This window comes from Zootoca vivipara, chromosome 3, assembly GCF_965207765.1.
Source record: "Zootoca vivipara chromosome 3, rZooViv2.hap1.1, whole genome shotgun sequence".
Taxonomy (NCBI): domain Eukaryota; kingdom Metazoa; phylum Chordata; class Lepidosauria; order Squamata; family Lacertidae; genus Zootoca; species Zootoca vivipara.
The window spans coordinates 88,466,812-88,480,812 of NC_142586.1; the positions used below are offsets into that span (position 1 = coordinate 88,466,812).

Here is a 14,001-nt window from a genome sequence, read left to right on the forward strand (position 1 = left end):
ATAGTAAGAGCGAGCGAGGGGTGGAAAAACGGATGCTGTATCTTTAACCCACAACGGCTGGAGCAGATTTTGTTCTGAGCTAGTTAACAATGGAAACTTTTTTTTTAAGTGTTTCCCTCCATCGGTCCTGCCAAGCACCAGAGAGAGAGAAAAAAATGAAAAGAAACTTGTTCCGCTGAGTTCAACCCCAGACAGGCTCACAACTTCCTTCCTGTGCTTTCCGACCCCCTCCCCTCCCTACTCTCTCTCTCTCTCTCCCTCTCTCTCCCGCACATTCAACAAACGTTGAAGAAGCAGCCAATGACAAGGGCGGTGTTGCAAAAGTCGAGCGCTGAGCACGGCGGCAGATCGGCCAACAAAACAAAAGTTCTCGATTCTGCCGACCAAACCATTCACTCGCTCTTTTGCAGCTCGGCTGCGGAGAGACAGAGGAGGGGCAGTGAACGGACGCCGGAAAAAGTTGCGATCTGACTGTTGGAAATAATTTCTGGGGTGTTTGGAAGTTTGCGCGCCTTGATGCTAGGAGATGTGAACTAAAGGTGCAACAGCCTCTCTGCGGAACAGGTAAGGCCAACCTCTCCTATTTCGCTCTGTGCATACCGACATTCCCCCCCCCCCCAGCTCGGCCGAGGGGGGATCGCTCCTTTCGCAGACCCTGTAGGAGCAGAAGAGATTTTTAGGCTGAGTGCGCGGGCGGGCGGGCAACGGCGCACACATTTATTTCACAATGGCTATTTCTCAAGAGGTTGCCGAACTGCGCTCAACTGGCAATGGGGCTCCGAGTCCTTGCAGGTTCCTTCGGCAGGAGGGGGGCGGGCTCCGACAAGCTGCCTTTTTCGGGCAAGATCAGCTGGAGTACAAAACCCAAAAAGTCCCACGCAGACTTCCAGAGAAGCGAAATGTATCCGTTACGATGAGAGGCGATTTAGCCAACGGAATTAGATCTGCGACGGGGGTGGAGGGCATTTAGATGCTGATCTGCAGTTACTTACCTTTGTTTGTTTGTTTGTATGGGTAGAAATCGCCAACATTTATTTGTCCTGTGTAGCGTGACGGTAAGGCATCCATCACGGGGGTTTAGACTGCGCATAAACACACATGGCCACGTTCAACATGTTTACCCAATATCTAATGCACATCGCCTCCTTTCCTCTCCCTCGACATTTGGACGCACTCAGAGTTTCCATAAAGGGAGCTGTAATTTTAATGAGCCGTTCAGGTAGCACAGAGAACCAGCAAGTACGCCACGGTTGACTCCCGCCCCCGCCCCCGCCCCCAGGTAGACGCAACACTGGAGAAAAGTGTGCCTTGTACTTAACGGAGTCACCAGAGGTATTTGCAGTACTGCTTGTACAAAAACAGTGTATGCAAGAATTCTGCAAACTAAGGTACATGTAAACACACAGATGCATAGGGAGTCCCAACAGCCAGGGGTGCATTCAGCTGTGGGTTTTGTTTTGCTATACAAGCTTAGTTTTACACGGAGGTGCTCAGAAATGTGGAATTGCAAGAAAAGTGCTTAAAAGCAGAATTTCAAATATGCATACATTATGTATAAAAACAGAGCCACAAGACATGTCATTTGTGGTGTTCTGAGAAGCCATAGGCAACAAGGGGAGGGGGAGAGGTAGCATATGTGCATAGGAATGTCAAGGAAAAAACAGGGAACATAAGCATAGCCTTGGTCCAGAGGGTTACGCAATCCTAAGAACAAACTCATGCTAATATGTGTAGCTATGCACAGTGGGTTTTGTATATAGCAATTGATTGTGCTCACAAAAGCAGTGCTGCTAATACTAAACATGGCGCTCAGCTTTAGGAGTCCATGTCTAGTTTAGCTGTGATATTTGGGGGGCTTGAACAAGGCACTTTTAACCTTTGAAATCTTGTAGCAACAACATGGGCTTTGCCTTCCTTGCGAGGGTGGAGTTAGAATGCAAGGAATCACAAGTGGGGGGGGGGGGAGTGCTCTGGCAGAAAGGTCCAGCTTGTGAGATTTCCTTTGGCATCTGGCTGGCCATGACGAGAACAGGATGCTGGACTAAGTGGGCATTTGACTGATCCTGCGTTCTTCTTATGTCATTATGACTTGCAGTTATGGAGTGTTAAAAAATAGTGTGAATACTTAAAATTCAGCAGCCAGGTTGCTCACTGGGACAAGATGGTTTAAGTTAGCGGTTTTCAACCAGGGTGCTGTGGAACCCAGGGGTGCCTTGAATGATGTTCAGGGACGCCTCGGGCAACACTGGCCTCTGTCCCTCTTTTCCTTCCCTCCCTCCCTGGATGCCTTCTTGCATCTCTGCCTCCCAAAGACTTGCACAGCTGTTGGTTGCAGCAGCCCTGGCTACAAGCTCCGCAGGCAAATTGGTGCCTCTTGGGCTCGTCAGGGAGTGCTGGTTGCCAGGAGCTTAGATAGCCTCAGAGTAAGTAAGCAAGCAGCCCAGCCAGCCAGTCCGCCAGCCCTTGCTGTTGGGAATGGACAAGCAAGTCCTATGCCCCTGTGTGGCAGTGTGAGGAGGCATCTCTCTTTGGGATGAGGGTGGGGCAGCTCAGAGGCCAGGGGTGGCAGCAGCGACTGCCCAGAGGACTCCCAAGGAAAGGGGGCTAAGTGAACGCTCCACAAGGGAGGGTGTTTGAAAAAGGGTGAGAGGCTGCCAGCTCTGCAGGCAAGGGGTGACATAATCTGGCTCCTGAGCCCCACAAGGATGCTGCAGAAAGAACGTACAGTAGTTGTTCATGGGAGCCGTGGACTCAAAAAAGTCGAAAATCTCTGGTTTAAGCATATAACACCAAAAGTGGTCCAGTTGCACTGGCTGACTATTAGTTTCCAGGCCCAATTCAAAGTGCTGGCTTTGACCTACAAATCCCTAAATGGCTCAGGACTGCAATATGGAGTGCTACCTCTTCACATATGAACTGATCCAGACCCTGCTATCATCATATGAGCTTCCTCTGTGTGCTTCCTCTGTGGCAGGTCTGGAGGGTGGCCACACAAGAATAGGCCTTTTCTGTGGTGGCTTACCACTTGTGGTATGCTCTCCTCAATAGGCCTGCCTGGTGCCTGCGTTACATATATTTAAGTGCCAGGCAAAAACATTCCTCTTCTCCTAGGCCTTTGGTTAATTGAACAATCTATGGCCTTTTAAACTGGGGAGGGAGGTATTGTTTTTGTTCATTATTACGGTATGTATTTCTGTGTTTTATATTTTAATCCGCCCTGTGATCCTTGAATGAAGGGCAGTGTAGAAATTCAATTAATAACAATCATAATATTGTCTTCAAATGAACAAATTTATTGTGGGTTTTGGGGAAGAGTCCACTTAATCAGTTACGTAAAGTGTTGCTCTTGGGACTAAACTAGACAAGGCAAAGGAGATCTATGAATAGGAACTCCTACATTTTTTAAAAATGCTATTAATAGCTGTGGGGTGGGGGAGAGGAATTCCGATCTGGACCTCAGTGATGAGGGAGAGGATGTTAGCCCTTTCGCCTATGCTATTTTCCTGATTAAAATTGCTTCTCCAGCTGTTATTAGCACCATTTGGCAAAGCATACAGGTATTACTGAGGAACTGGGAAAACAATGCAGATTAAATACTCTTCTATAACCATAATTCAGATTATATTTGCCCATGGCTGCTTTTTTAAACCATGGTCAATCTAGTTCATAATTTTCTCTAGGTTGTGCCTTCAGAGGGTGGAAATATACAGTGTCCATGAAGGCTAACACTTTCATGCATTTGATGCAGGGGACTTGAACCACTAAAGGTTGTGCCACAATAAATGTGTTGATCTTTAAGGTGATACAAGGCTCACTGTTGATAACATTAACTCTTGACTATTTACAGGTTGGGACACATATGTTCAGGGGCCAGAAGCCTATAGTGTAACACCACACAGGGATAAGATGTTCTTTTTACTGATAACCACTAGCATCATAATAATCTTCAAAGGTTTGCACTGAAAGATGAGAGAAATTCCTTGTAAATTGTTGTTGTTTAGTCGTTTAGTCGTGTCCAACTCTTCGTGACCCCATGGACCAGAGCACGCCAGGCACTCCTGTCTTGCACTGCCTCCCGCAGTTTGGTCAAACTCATGTTCGTAGCTTCGAGAACACTGTCCAACCATCTCATCCTCTGTCATCCCCTTCTCCAAGTGCCCTCAATCTCTCCCAACATCAGGGTCTTTTCCAGGGAGTGTTCTCTTCTCATGAGGTGGCCAAAGTATTAGAGCCTCAGCTTCACGATCTGTCCTTCCAGTGAGCACTCAGGGCTGATTTCCTTAAGAATGGATAGGTTTGATCTTCTTGCAGTCCATGGGACTCTCAAGAGTCTCCTCCAGCACCATAATTCAAAAGCATCAATTCTTCGGCGATCAGCCTTCTTTATGGTCCAGCTCTCACTTCCATACATCACTACTGGGAAAACCATAGCTTTAACTATACAGACCTTTGTCGGCAAGGTGATGTCTCTGCTTTTTAAGATGCTGTCTAGGTTTGTCATTGCTTTTCTCCCAAGAAGCAGGTGTCTTTTAATTTCGTGACTGCTGTCATCGTCTGCAGTGATCAAGGAGCCCAAGAAAGTAAAATCTCTCACTGCCTCCATTTCTTCCCCTTCTATTTGCCAGGAGGTGATGGGACCAGTGGCCATGATCTTGGTTTTTTTCATGTTGAGCTTCAGACCATATTTTGCACTCTCCTCTTTCACCCTCATTAAAAGGTTCTTTAATTCCTCCTCACTTTCTGCCATCAAGGTTGTGTCATCTGCATATCTGAGGTTGTTGATATTTCTTCTGGCAATCTTAATTCCGGCTTGGGATTCATCTAGTCCAGCCTTTCGCATGATGAATTCTGCATATAAGTTAAATAAGCAGGGAGACAATATACAACCTTGTCGTACCCCTTTCCCAATTTTGAACCAATCAGTTGTTCCATATCCAGTTCTAACTGTAGCTTCTTGTCCCACATAGAGATTTCTCAGGAGACAGATGAGGTGATCAGGCACTCCCATTTCTTTAAGAACTTGCCATAGTTTGCTGTGGTCAACACAGTCAAAGGCTTTTGCATAGTCAATGAAGCAGAAGTAGATGTTTTTCTGGAACTCTCTAGCTTTCTCCATAATCCAGTGCATGTTTGCTATTTGGTCTCTGGTTCCTCTGCCCCTTCGAAATCCAGCTTGCACTTCTGGGAGTTCTCGGTCCACATACTGCCTAAGCCTGCCTTGTAGAATTTTAAGCATAACCTTGCTAGCGTGTGAAATGAGCGCAATTGTGCGGTAGTTGGAGCATTCTTTGGCACTGCCCTTCTTCGGGATTGGGATGTAGACTGATCTTCTCCAATCCTCTGGCCATTGCTGAGTTTTCCAAACTTGCTGGCATATTGGGTGTAGCACCTTAACAGCATCATCTTTTAAAATTTTAAATAGTTCAGCTGGAATATCATCACTTCCACTGGCCTTGTTATTAGCAGTGCTTTCTAAGGCCCATTTGACTTCACTCTCCAAGATGTCTGGCTCAAGGTCAGCAACCACACTACCTGGGGTGTACGAGACCTCCATATCTTTCTGGTATAATTCCTCTGTGTATTCTTGCCACCTCTTCTTGATGTCTTCTGCTTCTGTTAGGTCCTTACCACTTTTGTCCTTTATTATGGTAATCTTTGTACGAAATGTTCCTTTCATATCTCCAATTTTCTTTCATATCTCCAATTTTCTTCCTTGTAAGTAGACAGATGCAAAAAAACCAAATGTTTTTTCATGCAGGCAGGTACATAAAATTGCCGAAGTTTTATTTATGGTTAAGCAGCGTACAATTTTTGTTAAATAAATAAATGGGCAGCTGAATTCACAGAGGTAGTCACAATGTGAAAGGCATTAAATGCACACAATAAAGGTCTGCATCACACAACTTCACATTGCTGAATCGGGACTAGAGCAAACCACACAGATGCATATCAGACTTAAAAGCTGTAAGTGTTTCTATGCCCAAAGTTTTAGTGGCATTACAACAGTACACCCATACATAATAATAAATGCATCTGTACCAACTCTGGTACAGGAGGAAGTAACTGCGTATTATGTTATCCAATCCTATGCATATTTAGTCATAAATAAATCCCACTAAATTCAGTTGGTGCTTATTCTCACAAAAGTTCCTAAGACCGCAGCCTTGGATAGCTTGTTAATACATGAAGTAACTCTGCCCAGGTTTCAGCAAGTTGCCCACAAATTCAAATCATATGACAAGGTATATAGCAACTGACAGGGTGCACAGGTACAGTGTAAGGTAGTATGGTATAAAATAAAGGAATGGTGTGAAGCAGGATAGTTCACATCCAAAGAGACATGTCAGTAGCTCTCCTTCCCTCAGTCTTGTCATGCCTTTTGTCTTTACAGCGCAATTTTCCACTTCAAGTAGGCTCTCACACGATTAGCCCCATGACCATGGGCAGATGCCCCCAATCAAGAAATTAATAAAAAAAGTTTAACTAACTGACCAATCATGTCACAGGTAGCTTGGTTCTGCCCCCCTATAAATCCTGCCCTCCTAACATAAATCCTGACTACGTACGCCCATTAGATTTGTGAGTCTCTTGGCATCCCCACCACAGTCTCTCAGGCCTACATCTAGGGCTGCCCATTACACATTCCCATTACACAACTCTTGCCTCCATTTGTTTTAAATAAATGGGTGGGGGAGAGCTCAACTTTTAGTCACACCACCTCACTTCCTCCACCCTTGTGGATACATCTTCACCTATAATTTCCTTCAAAGCAATGGCCAGAGCTATTAACATCCCTTCGCATCCTACCAGCAAGTCTAAGACTTTTATTTGCCCAAACTTTAATGTCAGAGTTAAGATCTGGGGGCTAATAAGGAGATTTGCCCATGGCTCCTTGCTGTGCCCCAACCCTTTTGATCTCTTCCAATAGCATCTCTCCCTGGACCAGCCTGCTCTGTGGAAGGGGGGGCTATTGGGTTGTTGTTTTTATATTTATTATGTGATTTTATATCTTGGTTTTATTCTGTGAACTGCCCTGAGACCCCTGGGTATAGAGCGGTATATAAATTCAATAAATACTAATAATATGCCTGGTCCAGAGGCACTCATGTGTCTGCAGATCTCACTTCTCTCAGTATTCCTGTGACTATGCTTATGGCGCTGTGGGTTAAACCACTGAGCCTAGGGCTTGCTGATCAGAAGGTCGGCGGTTCGAATCCCTGTGACGGGGTGAGCTCCCGTTGCTTGGTCCCAGCTCCTGCCAACCTAGCAGTTCGAAAGCACGTCAAAATGCAAGTAGATAAATAGGAACCGCTACAGCGGGAAGGTAAACGGCGTTTCCATGTGCTGCTCTGGTTTGCCATAAGCGGCTTTGTCATGCTGGCCACATGACCTGGAAGCTATACGCTGGCTCCCTCGGCCAATAATGCGAGATGAGCGTGCAACCCCAGAGTCGGTCATGACTGGACCTAATGGTCAGGGGTCCCTTTACCTATGCTTACTTTAGGGAAAGTTACTCATCCAGATATAAGTGCTTGCTTTTCTTTTCTTTTTCATTATTTATATATCCCCGAGGCCGTGCCTTGGCATTGAAACCAGAGCGGCTATGATTTTGGACTAGTATGGTCTCCGTAGGTTCAGTTTAATTTTGGGTTTAATGGATGAAATGCTGGGTTTGACCAAAGTACGGTATGTTCTTGTGTCCCCCCCTCCGCCTTACATTAAATACAGTGCACTAAACATTGCGGTAGAGGAAATAATGGGTCGGTTCACCCCCCCCCCCCATCCGGATTTGAAATAAGGTTCCGTTTGCTAGCAGCGCTGTCTGTGGAAAGACACATTAAATTTAGTCCTGGTTTGCCGTGCGGGCATTTAAACGCTCTCCATAGTTATAAGAGGAGAGCCTGAGCCGCAGCTACTCCCTCACGGCCGCCAACCCAGCCCATGAGCAGCGAGCTTCGCCGCCATTGGCCGAGCCGCGCATGTCGCGGCCAATCAGCGCGCGCGGCTAAAGACGCCTCGGTTTTCCCGCGCTCACTGTCCCTCTTCTCTCTCCCTCTCTCCTCAGTTGTTTATGGAGCGGCGGGCCGGGGCCAGCACACCGCCTCTGCGCTCCTTCGGCTGCTCCCTGGGCGATGCTGCAGCCGCCACTCCTGCCGCCGCCACCGCCGGCCCTGAGAGGACGTGGGCTGCTCGGCAGAGGCTGACCTGGGAGGAGGAGGAGGTGGCGGAGGAGGAGGAAGAAGAAGCGGCGCCTGTTCCCCGGCAGCCGGACCCTTTACTATGGCCGTGTCCTGCTATACGCTCAACAGCCTAGTGATCATGAAGAGCGGCGAGGAAGACGAGGAGAAGGGCGGCTGCGGAGGCGGCAGGAGCAAGACGCCGCCCGTGACGCGCAGGCAGGTGCTGCCTGGTCTGGTCCCGGGAACCGAGAGGCACAGCAGCTACTGCCCGCTGCCCGGGCGCTCCAGCGCTGCTGCCACCCCAGCTTTCCTGTTCCCTCCGGCGGAGCCGCTGCTGCTGCAGGCAGGGAGCGAGGAGGACGCTGCGCCCCGCGGGCCCCGCCGCCGGCTTAGCAGCCCCAGCTGGGCGAGCCCTCCTGGCCGCTCGCCTTCGCCCGGCTTGGAAGAGGCGCGCAGGACGGCACGGCTCCTGCAGCGGCAGAACGTGCAAGTGACTCAGAAAGTGGGGCTCTTCGAGGCGCACATCCAGGCGCAGAGCTCCGGGGGCGCCTTCCTCCTCAAGAGTCCGGGCGCGGGCAGGAGGAGGTCGCCTTCGCCGAGCCCGTCTCGGAGCGCGCAAGTGCTTGGACGCGCACCGGAGGCGGGCTCGAAGCAGCAGCGGCAGCAGGAGAAGGGGGCGACCGTCGAGGGGCCGGAGAACCCTCTGGCCCGACTAGAGAACACGGGGAGGACGCCGGAGCAGGAGGCGGAGAAGAGAAAGACGGGCTCTCCGGTTGCGCAAGGCGCGATGGAGACGGAGAACGGGCCTCTTCTCAGAGCACAGCGCCCAGAGGCGGAGGAGATGGGCGGCAGGAGAACTGGAGCGCAGGAGTCCAAAGAGTTGGAGAGCAAGTCGCCTCCGGCGCGCGGCTCCGAGGAGAGGGAGAAAGGGGACACCTCGCCAAAGGCGCACCCTCGGGGCGCGATGGACAGGACTTCCAGGACGCAGGAGTCGGGGAAGGAGGAGAGGAGGCAGGGGTCCGGTGGGGCGCAGGACTTGGAGAAGAGAAGCGGCTCCTCTGAATGCCAGGACTCCAGAGACGTGGTGGGCGCGAGGAGATGTCAAGGGGCGTCAGGGGTGACGGGCAACGCGAGGCAGCTCCTTGAAGACGATGCGCGGCGTTCCCGGGGGCCGCCCAAGGTGAGCGGGTCCTCCGAGGCTCCAGATTTCTTAGAAGGCGTGCTGGGGAGGAGCGGCTTTCGTGGAGGGCAGGGCTCCGACGCAACGGAGAAGCCCCTTGGAGAGCCGCTCCCGGCAGGAGACCCGCCTTGTGTTGCCAAGACTGACGGCGAGGAGGGTAGCAGCAGCAGCAGCTGCTTGCTGGTTGTGGAGTGCTCTGCGAAGAAGCTGCCGCTGGCACCCAAGCCTTCCCCAGACATCATGGCTGAAGCTAACGGAGCTGGGCTGCAAGAGCAGCAGCATCCTGGACGGCAGCAGCCTCTGCCTGGGACCTCGGGAGCCCTAGAGCAGCAGGAGCAGGGAAAGCCCCTGATGGAAGCTGAGAGTTGCTGTGGAGGAGGAGGAAGCAGCATCCCTGCTGTCATAGTGACTGACCTGGGTGCTCAGGAGGAGGAAGAGGCAGGAGGAAGCCCCCGAAAGAACATGCCTGTCAGGAAGTTGTCTTCCTCCTCAGCCTCTTCCACTGGCTTTTCCTCATCCTGGGAAGAGTCTGAGGAAGACATCTCCAGCGATCCCGAGAGATCCTTGGACCAGAGCCCAGCCTTCCTGCAAACCCTGGATAAACCAAGAGTGGTAAGTTCTGAGCAAAGCAAGTGTCAGACAATAAGAGAGATCACCAGCAAGTTTCTCAATAGCTTGCCTCTGCAGGTGATGGGCGTCTCCTCTGCCCTTTTCGGAAGGGAATCCTCTTAAAGAGGAATAAGTTGTTCACTCACTTTTTGATCTGTTTCTGTGCTGGTGCTTATGATCACTTTACTTTTGCCTTCCCTTAATGTTTCTTGTGTTTGGCTTATTCCATCAAGTTTCATTCTGCTAAGAGTGAAATGAGATAACCCGCATCTTCACGCTAAGGAGTCACACAAGTGACGTTTCCATTAGGTGTGTTCATCATTATGTTGTGCGGGAAATCTGGAAAAGGAAAACAGAGTTTGGTGGGGGAAAGGAACCAGAACAGGGTGGTAACAACTCATTTTGAGGGTAAATCCAGAGGTGCCAGAGGGCAAGGGGCACCAGGGCTTCCTGCGGTGTGACAAAGACCACCATACACTCAGAGTGGTTTGATTTAAACAAAGGTGATTTAAATTGTTTGAATTGTTAAGGAAAAAGAACAAATTTAAATGATTGATTTAAATGCAGTTTCTTATTTTGAAATTCCTGTAAATTTGCACAGGCATGCTTACTAGCTGGTTACTATAATAATTTAAATGTATTAGCTTTTAATTAAATAGAGCCTTTATGCATAGCTGAGACAAGAGACAAATTTCTATCTGGCACTCTCTTTACACATTCAAGAATACCAAACAACATTACTTCTCTTACTTGATCGCTAAGTAAGAGTATATTTATTTGGAAGGAAGCCCCACTGAAGAAAGTGGAACTTCTGAAAAAAGACTGCACATAATTTCACTTTGAAGTATTGAGACCATAAGGGCTATTATCTATTGAACAAAATAGTGTTTATTAATGTGATTGAGAGAAATGTCCATGGCATTTGGTTAGTAGGCTCATAAATATTCATAATATGAGAACTGAACATATTGCAGAACTCAGGAAGTTGAAGGGTTTAATTAGGAGTACGTGATCATCCATATGGGCTCTTTGGATGATCCTGGCAGTATACAAGATGGCATCTTTTGGATCCTAGTACCAGCGACGGCTTGCTAGACTCTGGGTCCAGGAGGAAATCAGCAATAATAAATTCAATACATGCTTCCCTTGTGTCATTTATAATGCTTAGCATTATAATTGAAATAGTTTCACCCAGTGTTATTTTTTACACAAACCTTTCATTAACTCTGTTTGATAGATGGCCGTAATTAGGTTTTAAGATATTTTAAGATGCTTTAACATGTTTGTTTATATAGGAGAGACAACTATAATTAATTTCTTCTGAAATAAAAAACCCTATTGTTTGAATTTTCAAAAATAGGATTTTCATTTAAAAAGACACACACACCTTCCATTTAAATCTCCCCTGCACACACAGGACACTTACCTCACTATGACCAAATTAGTTTCATATGACTCCCACAACAGTGACTCCAGTTGTTGACTGGAAATACAGATGGGGTGTTGGTGGGGATGCATTTTTTTTGCACCCGTCCCGATGGTTTTCAGATTCTTGTGGGCCTCTGAGTCCAAGTGTCCAGCTGCCCATAATTGAATTCCATATGGATTTCCAACCTAAGATGAGGGCAGAAAGTCATCTCACAGTGGGAAAAATAGTTCAGGCCATTTGTTTTGAGCTGAGAGAGCTTCAGCTGTTAACACTTGTCCCAGATGATTAGAGGGAAAATCATTATTTGTCATCTTCTTAAAAAGCCAAACTTGCTAGCTTGCCAGACTGTTCTATTTCATTGCTAAGACCCCTTCAGCTGTTATTAATCAGGAATGCTTCATGCTTTTATTCTCAAGTAAAAGACAAAGCAGGTGCCATCCTCCCTCTGTCTGACTTAGCTGTTTGCACAGAAGTCATAGTCACTCATAACCTGAAAATTGTTTGACTATAAGAGAAGTTTCATACAGACTTCAAGAAGTACTGTATCTAAAAGGGAGAAAATAATGTTTTTGACACATTTACCTAACTGAACTAATGTCTTCATCTTCAAATGTGTTCAAGGGCAACACCCACAAGGTTAGCAAATATATAGTAGTCTGTTATAATAATAATAATAATAATTTATTATTTATACCCCGCCCATCTGGCCGGGTTCCCCCAGCCACTCTGGGCGGCTTCCAAAAAAAAAAAAACAGAAATTCTAAAATACAGAAATCCATCAAACATTAAAAGCTTCCCTAAACAGGGCTGCCTTGAGATGCCTTCTAAAGGTCTGGTAATTGTTCTCTTTGACCTCTAGTGGGAGGGCATTCCACAGGGTGGGTGCCACTACCGAGAAGGCCCTCTGCCTGGTTCCCTGTAACTTGGCTTCTCGTAATGAGGGAACCGCCAGAAGGCCCTCGGAGCTGGACCTCAGTGTCCGGGTAGAACGATGGGGGTGGAGACGCTCCTTCAGGTATACCGGACCGAGGCCGTTTAGGGCTTTAAAGGTCAACACCAACACTTTGAATTGTGCTCGGAAACGTACTGGGAGCCAATGTAGGTCTTTTAGGACCGGTGTTATGTGATCTTGGCGGCCGCTCCCAGTCACCAGTCTAGCTGCCGCATTCTGGATTAGTTGTAGTTTCCGGGTCACCTTCAAAGGTAGCCCCACGTAGAGCGCATTGCAGTAGTCCAAGCGAGAGATAACTAGAGCATGCACCACTCTGGAGAGACAGTCAGTGGGCAGGTAGGGACTCAGCCTGCGTACCAGATGGAGCTGATAAACAGCTGCCTTGGACACGGAGTTGACCTGTGCCTCCATGGACAGCTGTGAGTCTAAAATGACTCCCAGGCTGCGCACCTGGTCTTTCAGGGGCACAGTTACCCCATTCAGGACCAGGGAGTCCTCCACACCCGCCCGCCTCCTGTCCCCCACAAACAGTACTTCTGTCTTGTCAGGATTCAATCTCAATCTGTTAGCCGCCATCCATCCTCCAACCGCCTCCAAGCACTCACACAGGACCTTCACCGCCTTCACTGGTTCTGATTTAAAAGAGAGGTAGAGCTGGGTATCATCAGCATACTGATGGACACCCAGCCCAAACCCCCTGATGATCTCTCCCAGTGGCTGCATATAGATGTTAAAAAGCATGGGGGAGAGGACAGAACCCTGAGGCACCCCACAAGTGAGCGCCCAGGGGTCTGAACACTCATCCCCCACCATCACTTTCTGAACACGGCCCAGGAGGAAGGAGCGGAACCACTGCATGACAGTGCCCCCAGCTCCCAAGCCCTCTAGACGGTCCAGAAGGATGTTATGGTCGATGGTGTCAAAAGCCGCTGAGAGATCCAGCAGAACAAGGAAACAGCTCTTACCTTTGTCCCTAGCCCGCCGGAGATCATCGACCAGTGCGACCAAGGCAGTTTCAGTCCCATGATGAGGCCTGAATCCTGACTGGAAGGGATCCAAACGGTCCGCTTCTTCCAGGCGTGCCTGGAGTTGTTCCGCAACCACTCGCTCAATCACCTTGCCCAAGAATGGAAGATTTGAGACTGGGCGATAGTTGGCCATATTGGCCGGATCTAAAGATGGTTTTTTAAGAAGCGGTTTAATAACCGCCTCTTTCAGCGGGTCTGGGAAGGCTCCCTCATGGAGAGAAGCATTTACCAACCCGCGAAGCCCATCGCCCAGCCCTTCCTGGCTAGCTTTTATAAGCCAGGATGGGCAAGGATCAAGGAGACAGGTGGTTGGTTTCATTCGTCTAAGCAGCCTGTCCACATCCTCGGAGGTAACAGATTGAAATTGATCCCACAAAACTTGACTAGACAGGACTCTAGCACTCCCCCGCCCCGGCCCTGCTCCCACGGTGGAGTCTACCTCTTCCCGAATCTGAGCGACTTTATCTGCAAAAAACTTTGCAAAATCATTGCAGGAGATCATGTGGCCCGTACTGGGCCCGGATGGAGCAGGTGGTTCCGCTAAATTGCGAACCACCTGGAAGAGTCTCCTGCTGCTGTTTTCTGCAGATGCGATGGAGACGGTGAAGAAGGTCCTCTTCGCC

At 48.7% G+C, this 14,001-nt stretch overlaps 1 protein-coding gene across 1 annotated transcript in view; it reads left to right on the forward strand.

Annotated features, from left to right (window-relative positions):
* The first annotated feature begins 271 nt into the window (after window positions 1-271).
* ITPKB (inositol-trisphosphate 3-kinase B) overlaps window positions 272-14,001 on the forward strand; it is a 97,151-nt gene continuing 83,421 nt past the window's right edge. Inside the window, exons 1-2 of the mRNA XM_035111457.3 lie at window positions 272-564; window positions 8,066-9,972. Of these exons, the coding sequence (XP_034967348.1) occupies window positions 8,281-9,972 (1,692 nt within the window). The 5' untranslated portion in view covers window positions 272-564; window positions 8,066-8,280. The remainder of the gene's footprint in view (window positions 565-8,065; window positions 9,973-14,001) is intronic.